General features: G+C 37.9%; 3 protein-coding genes across 3 annotated transcripts in view; 1 reads left to right on the plus strand and 2 right to left on the minus strand.

The window, feature by feature from the left end:
* The window catches only part of CBG17272, a gene marked incomplete at both ends in the record, with an annotated part of 7,892 nt that extends 5,410 nt beyond the window's left edge, over window positions 1–2,482 (minus strand). The window contains 6 exons of the mRNA XM_045239105.1: window positions 834–979; window positions 1,028–1,106; window positions 1,190–1,429; window positions 1,505–1,629; window positions 2,148–2,291; window positions 2,423–2,482. Coding sequence (XP_045096152.1) covers window positions 834–979; window positions 1,028–1,106; window positions 1,190–1,429; window positions 1,505–1,629; window positions 2,148–2,291; window positions 2,423–2,482 — 794 coding nt within the window. The remainder of the gene's footprint in view (window positions 1–833; window positions 980–1,027; window positions 1,107–1,189; window positions 1,430–1,504; window positions 1,630–2,147; window positions 2,292–2,422) is intronic.
* Window positions 2,483–10,003: 7,521 nt separating this feature from the next.
* Window positions 10,004–13,046, plus strand: Cbr-sfxn-1.5 (the record flags this gene model as incomplete). The annotated part of the gene is made up of 6 exons (XM_002643880.1): window positions 10,004–10,090; window positions 10,137–10,222; window positions 10,656–10,998; window positions 11,134–11,219; window positions 12,616–12,743; window positions 12,802–13,046. 6 exons carry the CDS (start codon window positions 10,004–10,006, stop codon window positions 13,044–13,046), a joined length of 975 nt encoding a protein of 324 aa, XP_002643926.1.
* A 381-nt stretch (window positions 13,047–13,427) lies between these two features.
* CBG17274 lies at window positions 13,428–13,952 on the minus strand (the record flags this gene model as incomplete). The annotated part of the gene is made up of 4 exons (XM_002643881.1): window positions 13,428–13,535; window positions 13,584–13,662; window positions 13,711–13,814; window positions 13,863–13,952. The coding sequence occupies 4 exons, from the start codon at window positions 13,950–13,952 to the stop codon at window positions 13,428–13,430; spliced, it is 381 nt and encodes a 126-aa protein (XP_002643927.1).

Below are 13,952 nucleotides of genomic sequence, written 5' to 3' on the forward strand. Positions count from 1 at the left end.
CAGCAAGCTGATGCGCCTTCGGCGCGATTCAACCTAGTTTTTTACTGGTTCGTAGCTTTGCTCTTCACTTTTCTTGAAGTGTCACGTAAATCTATAGTTATTTTTTTAATTTTTTCAAAAGTTCCGTCGCAATGATGGTTAAATGAGTTTCAGTAGTGAAAATTGCGTTTTGGAAGCAAAACATCGATCTTAAAGACGATTTTCTCAACTTCTAGGACGTATTAGAACATGAAATTATTTTCGTTATACTGATAATTCGGAACATTCCACAATTCAAACATTTTCTCAATTTTTTTTTCATATTTTCGATTTTCAATTTTTCAAGCTTTTCCTATTTTACGAACTTTCGAAAAGTTCAATTTTACAAAAATTATACAAAAACTCCGATAAATCGTCGGAGATATGAAATTTTAAGTATAACGACAAATTTTATTCCCTTTTTAAGAATTGAATGAACTTTTATATTTCCTGAAATTTTTTATGTGAATTTTTCTAATTTTCAAAATTGGAAAAAAAATGGAAAAACTCGAGAATCTGAAAAATTAACGTTTTTTGAGAAAATGTTCGAAATATGAAATTTGATTCCATTCGACGTCGAAAACAACACATTTCATGTTCTGAAATGTCCTAGGAATGGAGAAAATCGTCTTTGAAAATTGCAGTTTCACACTGAAATTGCAATTTTCGGTACTAAAATTCATTTAACTCGGCGCAAACTGGCGAATGCATTTCAAAAAAGCTTTCAAAAATGCCTATATAGGCTATTCTTAACCTGTCCGGTAAGTTTTCATCAAAATCTGGTTTTACAAAGGTTCCCTTTCAAAAATACTCACCTATAATTTTCCAATAATGATTTCATGCAGAAAAAGGCGGCTTTAGCAGACACTGATGAGTTGGTGAGCAAATGGGATAGAGTATTCTCAAAGTAGTTGCCGAGACCCACAAGACTAATCATTGCAGAAGTCGGTTGGCCGAAATCCTGGAAAACAAAGGGGTCACGGGAGCATGAAACATTGGGGTGAGGTACCTTCAACAATGAGATGGCTTCTTCTAGCTTCAATCCGGAAGTCGTTAAGTATTCAATGACGGCCGAATGATCTGCCTCGCTAAAAATAGAATAAATTATTCATGTCATTAATTTTGGGTCTTCTTGAATTTTCTTTTTTTCGTATCTTATAAACCAACTCACCCAGAATTGTTTACATCAAGCGTTTCAAGCAAGTTGACACTTGATATTCGATACGCATCCGCAATAAAATGAATCTCTTCCGACATCTTCTGTCGTGCTCGATACTGCGATACGAAATCGTTCAACGACACTTTTCCAGAGATTGCACATTTGTCGAAAATCTCGTTGACATCTCCGACAGACAGAAGATCGAGCTCGGATGTCGACTCGCAAATTGTGTGGACGTCATAACGCGTTAGTCTGCAATACAAATACCGTTGAATATGAATATATAAAACGATCGCTCATCAATCTAATGGAAAACAATTACGCTACCGTTGCGTGTCTTTAATGCCAAGCGAGGAACTGGATTTGTATGCAGCGATGAGTAGTTCATCTTGGTTTCCGGACGCTAGATCGATGATTTCCGGCAGGAATAGTAGGAAACGGTCTTTGAATTGCTGGAAATTATGAGGATTAGTATTTTAATGGCAATTTCGGATAGTTTTTACAGTGATTTCCTTTTATTTGCGGCCATTTTGACCATTTTCAGAAGTCTAGAGCTCGGCGGTCAAGTTTTCGATCACTTTGAACATTTTGGAGAGAGTAAAACAGACCTAAATTGAAAATTTAGCCTATTCAAATCTTTTGAAAATTCTATTTCTTCAGCTATTTGCCTGCTTCGGAAAACCCCTTGTTTTTGGCCCTTTTTTGAAATCAAAACGTAAAATACAAGTTTCTTGCAGAAATCGGCAAATAGCTGAAGAAATAGAACTTTTCGAAAATCCTGAAATTGCTAAATTTTCAATTTAGGTCTGTTTTACACCTTTCAAAATTTTCAAACTAATCGGAAACTTGACAGACGAGCTTCAGACTCCGGAAGATGATCAAAATAGCTGAAAATCCACGGAAATTCCTTTTTTAAAATATTTTTTTGACGGGTACTGTAGCTTCAGGCGCCTAAAAAACAAAAACCCACATTAAAATTGATGGCATGGTCGTTGCATAGCACTCTGTCAATTATACTACCGGCGAAAATGGATAAATTGAGCTTTTCGCATAAAATGAGCAATCCGTCCTTGTCCAATAATCCATTACGTTCAGAGTTGCATGAGTTGAATAACTGCAAAACACGGGATTACGGTCATCTGGTTGAAATTCTTTTTCTTCAAAGACTTTTAGTGCGTTTTTTGTCAAATCTTCTCATGTAAAATCTGATGTTTTAGTTGAAAATTCAAAAATCAATACACTCACCCTTTTAAGTTCCTTTACATGTACGTTTTCATCGCTCAAACCTTCATCTTGTTGAGCCATTGACTGCATTCAAATCATTTCGAGAATATTCCTGTAAAAAAGTGATTTTTATTTTCCAATAAACCATCAAAACGCCACGTTTTCAAAAAAAAAAACGAATTTACATAAAAAGGAAAAGCGTATACCGAGAGGAAATAGAAAAAAGAAAAGTAATTTCGAAATAACGGTTGAGAAAAAAATATAAGAAAATATAAATGGTGGGAGGGCGGCAAAAAAGCAAATATGTGTGTATACGAAAACGAGCGTGGGGGTGGAAAATAAAAAATAAAAATGACAAGAAAACGAAAAGAAGCAGCAAGTTATGGACCAAATAGCGAATCAGAATATATGGTCCCATGAGAGATGGAATCTGACGGAACGTACGAAGAGGAGGCAAAGAAAAAGATGAATAAATTGGGGAGGAGGGATGGGGCAAACAGTATGAAAAGAGTGAGAGAGTGCTCGACACAACAAGAAAAACCCCCCTTCCGTACACCCCACTAGACGTAGTGTGTATTGGCCGAGGAGTGTCTCTTTTGTGCGGCCCCCGATCCTCTCTTCCTGCCCTCGATGAGCTGTAAAAGGATCACCTATGGTCTCTTTCCTACACACAATCCAAAGCCAAATTTTATAACCCCTAGAAAAAGGCAATATACTGGTTGGTTTACTGGGTTTTTGGGTCTCTCTGTTGAATCCGGATAGAAAGACCATAAAACAGTGGGTGGAGTCAAAATGGCTGGGTTTTGGGGAAGTCGAACAAAATGACAGCTTCGAGAAAAAGGGACCCCTTGCGGTGTGTAATTACTACTTCTACCAGGCGTCCCCCAGCCACTGAATTATTCAGTTTCGAGGTCAATAGACGTGGGAGACATGGCTACTTGTTTCTTATGGCGAGTAGTAGTGCATGAGAGAAACCCCAAGAAAAACCAAAAACATCATATAAGACGATTTGTCAAAACGAGGAGAGAAGAGGCGTGTAAGGGGGAGAGGGGCATGGATGGGATCCAGAGAAGATATGTGTGGGGGGGGGGGGGCATCCGCGGAGTCATGAGGTGGCACAGAGGGTACGTGGTTTGAAATAAATTTTGGACTAAAATAGAAAAAAATTGACAGTAAATTTAGACGATAAGATCGCTGTGAGAGGGAAAACCTAATTAAAAGATAAAATCTAGAAAATTTTATTTTCCAGTTTTCAAAATGAATGCATTAGAGGATAGTATCTTAGAGCTATAGATCGAATTGCAATCAACAAGGAAATTCGTAGAAAACTTTTCCGAGACAGCCGGAGTACCGACAATAAAAGCCCACCCTATCTGTGCACTTTGATCTTGATTATCTCGATTCCCATACGAGAAATCAAAAAATTGTCAACTGATAAAATATTAATTATAATATGATAAACATTTTATCAATTGACAAATTAATGATATCTTTCACAGAAAACAAGATAATTGGTGTACGTATAGGGTGCGCTTCTATAAGAGATTTCACGGTATCGCAAAAACCTTTATTTTCAGTTTGTCTAGTGTTACAGTATTCTACACTAATTTTAAATATGCTATAATCTATGATTTCACACTTCAAATCAAATAGCAAGTGTTCTAATTCGATTAGTGAACAAACCGAACTTTTTGTTCTTGAAATTTCACACTTCAACTGTGTGGGAATTGTAAACAGTAATTTTAGAACAAACTTACACAATTTTGAAATTTACGAAATACTAAAATACAATTTCGAACTATTCGGGTTCAGTGAACATAGGGATTTGAAAGCCCTAAATACCATAAAACCTCTAACAAACAGGGTTTTTTAAACTTCAAGCCAATTTATTTCGGCTCCTGTTGAAGATATCAAAAAGTTGTCGATTCATATAATCTTTACCATATTGTCACCAAGATTTTATCAGTTGACAGGTTTTTGATATCTCTTACAGAAATCGAGATAAATTGGCTCAAACTTGATTGAGCTTTTCTGGAATAGGTTTAACGGTGAATCCTTCAAGCCTAATTTTTGGAAATTCTAATACTCTGTGAAAGAAATCAACATTGTTTTTTCAAAATTCGCATAACACTCTAACATAGAATTCGACAACTTTCACAAACTAGAACCACGTACTTTCCGAATGATTCAATAGTTGAGTGTTTGTCAAACTTTCAATACACTTCCCGAACGGAAAAGAACCGAATTCAAAATACGGCAGCCAAGTGAAAGCGATGACGTATTGAAAGATTCCAAGAAAAGTAAAAGGTGGACAAGTTCTTTTTATATTGTCATCTGCCCGTGAAAAATCACTAGCCGATGTCTATCAAGCGAATGCGAAGAGGCAATCGGCGGAGGACAGAGACGAAGAAGTGCTATTTTGAACCTGCCGAAACGTTGATTCCCTAAAAAAAGTGAAAACTAGTTTTTCGCACGGCCACTGACTGACAAATTTGCTCGATTTATATATTGGGACAATGATGACAAAAAACAGTAAAATAAAGAACGTACGAACATTGTAGTTGAAGAAGAAAGATCAGAGGAACTATGATGGATCAGTTCAGTGTAATACATAAAATCTGAGTGGACATTCATTCCACGCGAGCATCATCATTCTTTACACATTGATTTTCGCCCGCAAACGTTTGTGTGTATCTGGGGATGTGTGTATTTGAGCGATCGGCCGTTCAAAGCTATTTGTATCAAGTTGAAATAGAAAAATTTTGGATGCTCATGTTTCATTCTCTCCCTCACAAAACGCTGACCGACCAGCTGGTCCATGCGATTAGTTACAACGACACGGCTGTAAAACTATGAGTAGAGAGAAAGAAGAGAAGAGAATGATGAGTCAGTTTGAGGGAAGAGAAACAGAAGGCAAAGATTTATTAGTAGACGTTTGTTAGGCTTTTTTTTTCGAACAAACATCTGTTGGTGTAAGAGAAAAGAGGCAAAGTTCAAAAAGAAACGATATCAATGGATAGAAAGTGTGATGTTGATGTCAATGCAATAAACTTCTTCAACATGGTTCGCGGGAGATTAGTATTGCATTTTTTCGACCAGACAAACAACTTTATGGCAGTGAGAACCTTTCAGGTTTAAATTTGACGGGTTAATTTTCAGGAAAAATTTTAGAGAAATTGAGAAAAAAATTTGAAGAAAAATTTTGAGTTTCGGAAAAAATTGGGATAAACATCCTGGAAAAATCTAGGGTCTCCAAAATACCGTACTTCCACTGATAAAAGCCTGAATCAACCGTCAATTTGAGCTCAACTATCTGGATTACTGTAAAAGCTATCAAAATTTTGTCAACTGATAAAATGCAGGTGATATTATGATAAATAATTCATCAGTTGACAATATTGCGGGCTTATATTATAGGAAAAACGGTAAACACTAAATTTTGAATCACATGCAGAGCGTTACGGCTCCTCAAATAGATTTTAAAAAAGCCAGGTAGATCGAAAGGATTTTTATCTTTTTTTGAAAATTCTTTTTCGAATTATAGCTCTGTCAAGATTACGGTATCTTCTTTTGTCTAATGGCGCGTTCAAAGTTGATATCCAGGAGTAATTTCCTGGAAAAACGCTCTCCAAAGCTGCCATTGTTTTCCAGAGGCCTCCGCTTCGAGACCCGCCGTAAATCGACATGAATCAACAGGAAGAACACAGTCAAAACGAGTGATACAGTAGTTTAGTGTTGCTGTAAATCTGGAAAACAATCGCAGCTTTGGACAGCGTTTTTCCAGGAAATTACTCTTGGAAATCAACTTTGAACGCGGCATAATAAAAAATCTCCCTTAGTAGTCGCCGGAAAAAAAATGGGCTAAATTATTAGGATTCAAATTTCTACCACTTTACACCAATTCCAAAAAGTTTCATATCTTTAGAAATGTTCAATGTTCAATTTTTCAAAAAATTACATTTCTAACTTTTTGAAAATCTGAATATTTTTCCAAAATTTTAAAACTTCCATATTTTTTCCCTGCCTATAAAATAACGATAAATTTCGAAAAAAATTTCAGAAATTCGACTTTTTTCAACATTTTCAAAAAATCATAATTTCCAAATAGACTTACTTGACTTGAAACGTTGAAAAATTCAAACTTTTATTGAACATTATTGAATTTCAGTGAACTTTCTAAAATTTCAATTCACTTGAAAATTCCAGAAAAAAAAAGAAAAAACCAGTTTCTATTGATTTCCTATTCAAGAGCAGTTTCTTTGGAGCACTCAAGACTAAAATAGTATGACTCATCTCGTAGTATACTATACAAAAATAGTTTAGTTGATAAAAAACAGTAAACGAATGTGTCGAAAATTCGAAACTGCTAAAAGAGAAAAAAGGAAAACATGAAAAAGATGAAAGAGATGAACGGGTTGCAGCAAAGATGAACATCAAACTGAACAGCATGACAAAAAAAGAAGAGGCAGAAGACCTAGACGAAGAAGAAAAACAGCCGCAAAAGAGCACACACCAAATGGAAGGGTTCTCGCTTATGTCGTGCTCATGGAGAGCCCAGCAGAAAAAAAACCTTAGAAAAGAGATAGTGAGTAACACACCGGCGGCTCTGTGGACAATTTGAAAGAAAGAGAAAAACCGAGAACAGAACGTTTGTTTGGCTCTCTCGGTACAAAAGATCTTCTTCTTGCTCTTTGTGTCGCGGCTGCACAGTGAGCCCGCGATTGCACTTATTCTCATGTAAACACGCACGGAAGAAGAAGAAGGTGGTGACCATCACAACCTAGAGTGACTACCCACTTTAATCACTAACCGGGGGGGGGGGGGGGGGGGGAATGGCAAACATTTCATTTGTATTGATGAAAAATTTTTGTTAAAGAATAAGAAAAAGAAGAAGAAGAAGGAACAGCGCAGACGATGATGAGGAGAAGAGAAAAGAGAGAAAGGCTTAAAAAAGTAAAACTTGGAAGATGAAAGAAACGCTTGCTTTTTGGCATAAGCTTAAGATTTGGTTAGTGGTGGATTTTGCATAGTTCAAATTCCATTGATGGATTGAATAAGGAAATGTTGACAGATTAAGAAGATTGAGTTAGCTTTCTTGATTTTTCGGACTTTGGTACTCGAAGTTTATAAAAGAAAGAATGTAAATCTAATTTTCCAAATGAGAAAAAAACTTAAATACATAGGAATGCTGAAGAACTGATGTAGCACAAATCACTGTCTTTTCTTTAGTATAAGCCCACCCTGAAGGTGATAACCGAGCTTAGTTATCTCGGTTTCTTTGTAAGATATAGAAAAGTTGTCAGCTGATAAAGTACTAATCATAATATCACTAACATTTTATCAGTTGACAACTTTTAGTTATGTTATACAGAAACCGAGATAATTGAGCTCAAAATTCCCGAATAGGGTGGGCTTCTATTAGAACATAAACAGTATCCCAGTTCAAAGCTAGGAAAATACCAAAATGCTGTTCTTAAAAGATAAAATACACGCACACAAAATGCTCCGAAATCGTGCAAGTTCACTCTCCTTCTATGAACAAAGTTCAATGTATCAAACAAACAAATTATTATTTGCACAAAACAAAAAATTGACAGGAAATTTTCTTAAAATCATTGAGAACAGAAAAATTGCTACAGCGATTATTATTCTGATACAAAAAAATAGGAGTTGAAAGTCCCACAACAACAACTACCGTAACCTCAAAATGCCTTTATTTTCTCTTTTCTCGATATTTTATTTTCTCGATTTTCGTGCGCTTTTAGACGATTTTCCATTATCAAATTTTTTGAAATTTCCCGGTTTAGTTGGAGAAAATGACAGCAAACTTACCGAAAACCAGTAAAAAATCATAAAAATTAATATAGAAAAAAAAAGTTTCAGGTAATGGTAGTTGTCACTGTGGGACCTTTCTCTTCCATTTTTTGAACCAGAAAAATAACCAGAAAACTTATAAAAACCTTTTTGCTACTTTGCAATGCATGAAAATAGTGTCAAATAGGGTTAGGAAAACTTTTGTGTTGTCTTCCAAATATGAACATGTATTCAACGACGTGCAACAGTTAGTTAGTGATTTGAAATGGTAATAAGCGGAGAAAAAAGAAAAAAGAAAGAAGACAAAGAAGATGAAACAGTGTTTGTTGTTTTGTGTATGGAATGACATGTTATGTTCACTGATCTTTTTTAAAATGAAAAATCTAAACTTGAAACATTAGATTTTTTTAAAGATGAGGAAGAAATTCGAATAAAATGTCATATTTCTTAAGTGGAATTATTCGGAGTAAATTTCAAAATTCCCACTTCTCAAACACAAAAAATATGCAAATAATCACTAATCAGTGCTCCGGATTTCCGGTTCCCTTTATTTGCTTCTCTCTTATTCCAAATTACGTTTTTTTCCTCTTCCCGAGTATCACTTACTAACTCTCTCCCCCTTTGTTTAGATACACCTCCTCTCCTCTCCTCCTCTCTAACCTCCACACTTACAAAAATCACGATATGCGCAAAGAAGGACGGTTGACACGTCGCGCGGGCGGGTCAAAACGGTTTTCCGCGCGGCAAAAACCGTCCACGATGGTCCTTGTGTGTGTTGCGCGCCCCTCCTCGCTCATTATGTGTGTTGTACTTCTGCCATTGCGCGCACAAGGTCAATTAGTATCGGTTTTTTTCATGCGCTCTCTTTTTCTTATACTTTTAGATTAAATTTTTAGATATGTTAGATTTCTAGAGCTTCTTACGAGGAGGAGAAAATGCATTTTCTCTTTTTCTTCGTTTGGTTTTTTCTCCCTATCTTTCCAGATTCCTCTGCCTACCCAAACAATGCGCTAGCAAATAAAGTAGCAGCTCTCTCACCCTCTTTCTAAACTGATTTGCCCTCTCTTCAGTAGTTAAACCACAGAAAAAAACCCCTCGCTTGCATCACAACTCGCACGTGGTGCGGGAGGAGGAAGAAAACATCTACAAACTATTCTTTCTCTTCCCCCTTCGCCTGATTCCACCCGTCATCTTCACTCGTCATATCACACGTGTGCCCCCGTCCTTTGATATATCCTCATTTTTTGAGTACTTTTTTAGTAAAATTCGTGGTCCTCTTTGCCTTTTTTCAAGATAATGAGGCGATTCTGAATTTTTGATGCAAACCTTGGCAATAATTCTCGCTTCTTAGATGTCGCGATGCAATCTTGTCAATTAATCTCAATTCATTTCTTCCGCCAAACCATTTTTTTAAAATTAGATTCAGACGATGCCCCTGCGACGATTGGCTTTTGATTTCTGTACTATTTTTCTTTTTTCGCTCTATTGCGTGGCAAATAGAGATAGCCAGACGTTTTCCACATTATCATTGTGGTGGTGGAGCGCACAATAGTTTTGCCGAAAGCATACATAGAAAAAACATAGTCTCCACGTGCTGTTATCTCTTTTTCTCTCTCTCTTTTTTCTCTTATTAATACCTTGAAGTGCACGAAACACTCTTATCATATTACATCATTCACAGCCTAGTGAACACGCCATCAGCGACAACATCTTGATTTTCGCCGTTTTCTCTGAATCGCTTGTTTCTTTTTTTTTTGTTTAAATTCTCATTTTTCAGTACTTCCTACAATGTCGGAACTCGTCAAAACGCTCGTCCTCCGTCCGGACATCTCCAAACCAAAATGGGATCAGTCGACATTTGAGGGAAGAGCCAAGGTATAGGAGATTATGATATTTGATTTTTTAGAAAAAAATTTGTCAGCATTTCTTTGCCATCACCAACCCGCTGAATCTGTTCTACGGTACAAATCAATTGGATGATTTCAAGAAGATTGTCGATGAATACAGGTTGGTATTCTAAGTTTGAAAATTATGAGTAAAATCCGCGGTCGGCCGTGACTTAGGCCGTGGGTAGGTTGCCGTGGACCGATTCTCAAAAAGAAGGTCAGCGACTCAGGGACCATTAAGTTCTCGAGGCCGCCGTAACCTACCTATCTCAAAAATACCCTAATCAGAAAGCTGCGACCGACCGTAGCCTTGACTCATTGGCAAGATGTATCTTTCAAAATAACATAAAGTGCCAAATCCTACCCATCCTAAAAATAGCGTTACCAAAAAGATGAAGTCCTGCCTCTGGCAGCATTTGTCTAAATCTAAAGATTATGAATGGAATTTGACTTTGGAATCGGATTAAATGGATTTTGCGGAAAGCATTACTGGTAGATTAACAGAACGCTGAACTAAAAAAACTGATCCAGACCCCTATTAAACAATCTTTCAGAAAGGGAACTGTCTCCAACGATCTCACTGTCAACCAGCTCTGGAAGGCGAAACACGTTGTCGATTCGGCATTCCACCCATCCACCGGCGAGAAAATGCTCATGGTTGGCCGCATGTCCGCCCAGGTTCCAATGAATATGGCCATCACCGGAGGAATGCTCACATTCTACAAATCGCCAATGGCCGTCATTTTCTGGCAATGGCTGAACCAGTCGTTCAACGCTGTGGTCAACTACACAAACCGCTCTGGTGACGGTGGATCTGTCAGTCAGTTGCTCGTCTCGTACTGTTCCGCCACCGGAGGAGCACTCACCGCTGCTCTCGGATTGAACTCGCTGGTCAAGGTGAGAAATGGTTGAGGAATGGGATAGATCAGTTGATGATAACAGGTGGCTGTCTGGACTGGGGTGTCCGTGTTCAGATCTTTGGAAGAAAAATAATTGAAAAGTGACATCATTCGAGAGACATTTTCATTTTAGAAAGCACCACCACTTGTCGGACGTCTCGTGCCATTTGTCGCCGTGTGTGTGGCCAATGCTATCAACATTCCCATGATGAGAAGAGGGTATGTTTTGAGGTTTTAAAGGGGATTGCCAGTTGAAGAACATAAGGAGTTTCTCCGATTTTGGTCGGATATTGGCAAGATTCTGATTTTAACTCGCTCAAAATAGACTGTACAGCGGGCCATGGTCCGACTTTAGTTGAAAGTTCAGATACAACTACAGTACCATTCAATAAGATATACATCAACGTGTTTTTCATTTGAGTTTCGGCCATTTAAACCATCTTCAGAAGCTTGGTTTTCAAGTTTCCGATCGCTTTGAATTTTTTGAGGGACGTAACACAACCTGGATTAAAAATTTTGCGTTCACAGAATTTTTGAAAATCCCAAGTTTTAAGCTGTTCGCCGATTTATGAAAGACGCCTGTTTTTTCTGTTTTCAGTACAAAAACAGATCGAAAATGGGTCTTTTTCAGAAAACCGCAAGTAGCTAAAAATCCAGGAATTTTCGAAAAGTTCGGTGAATGCAAAACTTTTAATTTATGTCAGTTTTTGCGTGATCGGAGTGATTTAGATCTTTTAAAACATACTTGCTAAATCTAGGTTCAGCCCGACTCAGCCCTGGCCCGGCCCGGCCTGGTCGGGCAGGAGAAACATTATCCTGGCCCGCCGGCCCGGGATAATCCAAAAATTTCAAATTTTTTCTGTTAATTTTTGATACATTTTTGTCAAAATAATAATTTTAAAACACGAAATTTATCCCATGACCTTTCATAAACCTGAAAACAAAAAAATTTTGATAAAATGTTCCCAAAAATCCAATTTTCTCTCAAAAAATGACTCTTAAAAATTTTTGCCTCAAAAACCACGGGCCAGCCGGGCCGGGCCAGTGAAAATTCCTCCACCGGCCCGGCCCGCGACATGTATGCTTTAAAATATTTGTTGAAACAATCGGAAACTTGACAGTTGACCCCTAGTCTCCTGAAAATGATCAAAATAAACGGGAATCAGAGGTAAACTAACAACTAAGAGGTAAACTAACTAAAGATGTTGTACATTTCATTGGATGGTACTGTATCGACCATTCGAGCTACCTAATGTGAGCTTGGTTCAAGTCAGTAGCTCCAAAAAATCAACACTGTAAATCGAGTTTTTCAAGAAAAAAACCGCTTTGTAAAGACACATTCTGGCTTTTTAGCATCCTTTATTTCAAAAGAAAGTAATTGGAGGCTGCTAAATTTGTATTCAATTGGTGAAGTTTTTAATCTCTGTATTTTGAGCGTCAATATGGCATCTATAGCTTGAAGCATGAATAGCTTGAAACAGGGCTTTCTAATTTAAAGTTTTTTAGCTTAATGAAGGGTCTTACGTGAAGCAAGGTTCCTTAAGCCGATGTTTGACTCCAATGACCTTTGTTATTCTCCTTGAAATTCCAACCACTCAACTCCCGAATTTTCCAGCGAGCTCACCGACGGAATCGACATTCTTGACGAGAACGGACAGGTGATTGGACAATCACCAGGTGTCGCCAAGTCGGCTATCAGCCAGGTCGTCGTCTCTCGCGTCTTCATGGCAACCCCTACATTCGGTAAGAGAAAAAGATGAATTAAAAATTACAATGAACCCTAATTTTCTCTCCCTTTCAGCTTTCATTCCAGTCGTTGTGAATGCCCTCGAGAAGCGACCATACTTCAAGGCCAATCCGAAGATGTTCCTTCCTCTTCAGACCATCCTCTGCGGCCTTGTTCTCTCCGTGTCGACACCAGTCGGATGCGCGTTGTTCCCACAATTGACACCAGTCACTTTCGACCAAATCGAGCCAGAGCTTGCCGAGAAGCTCAAGAATTTGCCGAACCCGCCAAAGCAGCTTTATTGCAACAAAGGATTGTGAATGTGTATCAGTGATAAGCTCTTTCCTGTGTCTTATAAATAACTAAAGATAGCATTTGCCCCCCGGTTTTTATCATTTTTTGTCCTACGTGTGTGTTTATATTGCATTGAAAATAAATTGACGAGCTAGATTTTTTTCGGATGTCAAAATCAATCATCCAAATGGCTTTTTACTTTGATAGGATTTCTATCTAGTTTTGCCGGATCAGCAGAAGACCAAAGATCAGGCTACAACACCTGACACCACCAGCAAAGCACGCAAGACAAGACAGAAGTTCATTCGGGAATAAAACGGAAGCAACTGGGTTAAGAGAGAAAACTAGAAAATCATTACACAAAATTAATTAATTTCAGTGCTTCGAGCTTCAGATATTTAGGATTCTCAGAAGTCGTCGACATTGATGTAGACATAGTCCTCCTCACGCTCCAAGTCCTCTTCCTCCAACTCATCGCGAATTTTGGTCCAGATTGTGTCGAATGTGACTTGCATCTGAAAGTTTTACGACTGTAATGGTCTTCCATTGTCGGTTTTAATTACCCGAATGATTTGTCTGTGACGTAGACCAATTTTACAGCAAGTGTCGTCGTCGAAGACTTCTTTGTCGTCGAAGAACATGCTGGAAGAGGGTTGTAAAGTTTCTGACCTTCCCATCATTACTACTCACTCAATTTCATGCGGAAAGATGTTGTACTGCTCGGCATACATGTCACGAAGCTTGCTCAATGGAGCATGAGAGTGAATTGTGTAGTAGGAAGCTTTCACAACCTTCTGTAAAAGATTATGTTATTGTATTTGTACTGATTTTGAAGATCGTACTCCAGCGAAGTCCGTCTCGTACGCATAGACCCTGACAGTCTCGTTAGTAGTTGATGGACCAACATTTGGGACCACACGAGCTGTCGACAT

This window comes from Caenorhabditis briggsae (assembly GCF_000004555.2).
Source record: "Caenorhabditis briggsae complete genome, chrX, whole genome shotgun sequence".
Taxonomy (NCBI): Eukaryota; Metazoa; Nematoda; class Chromadorea; order Rhabditida; family Rhabditidae; genus Caenorhabditis; species Caenorhabditis briggsae.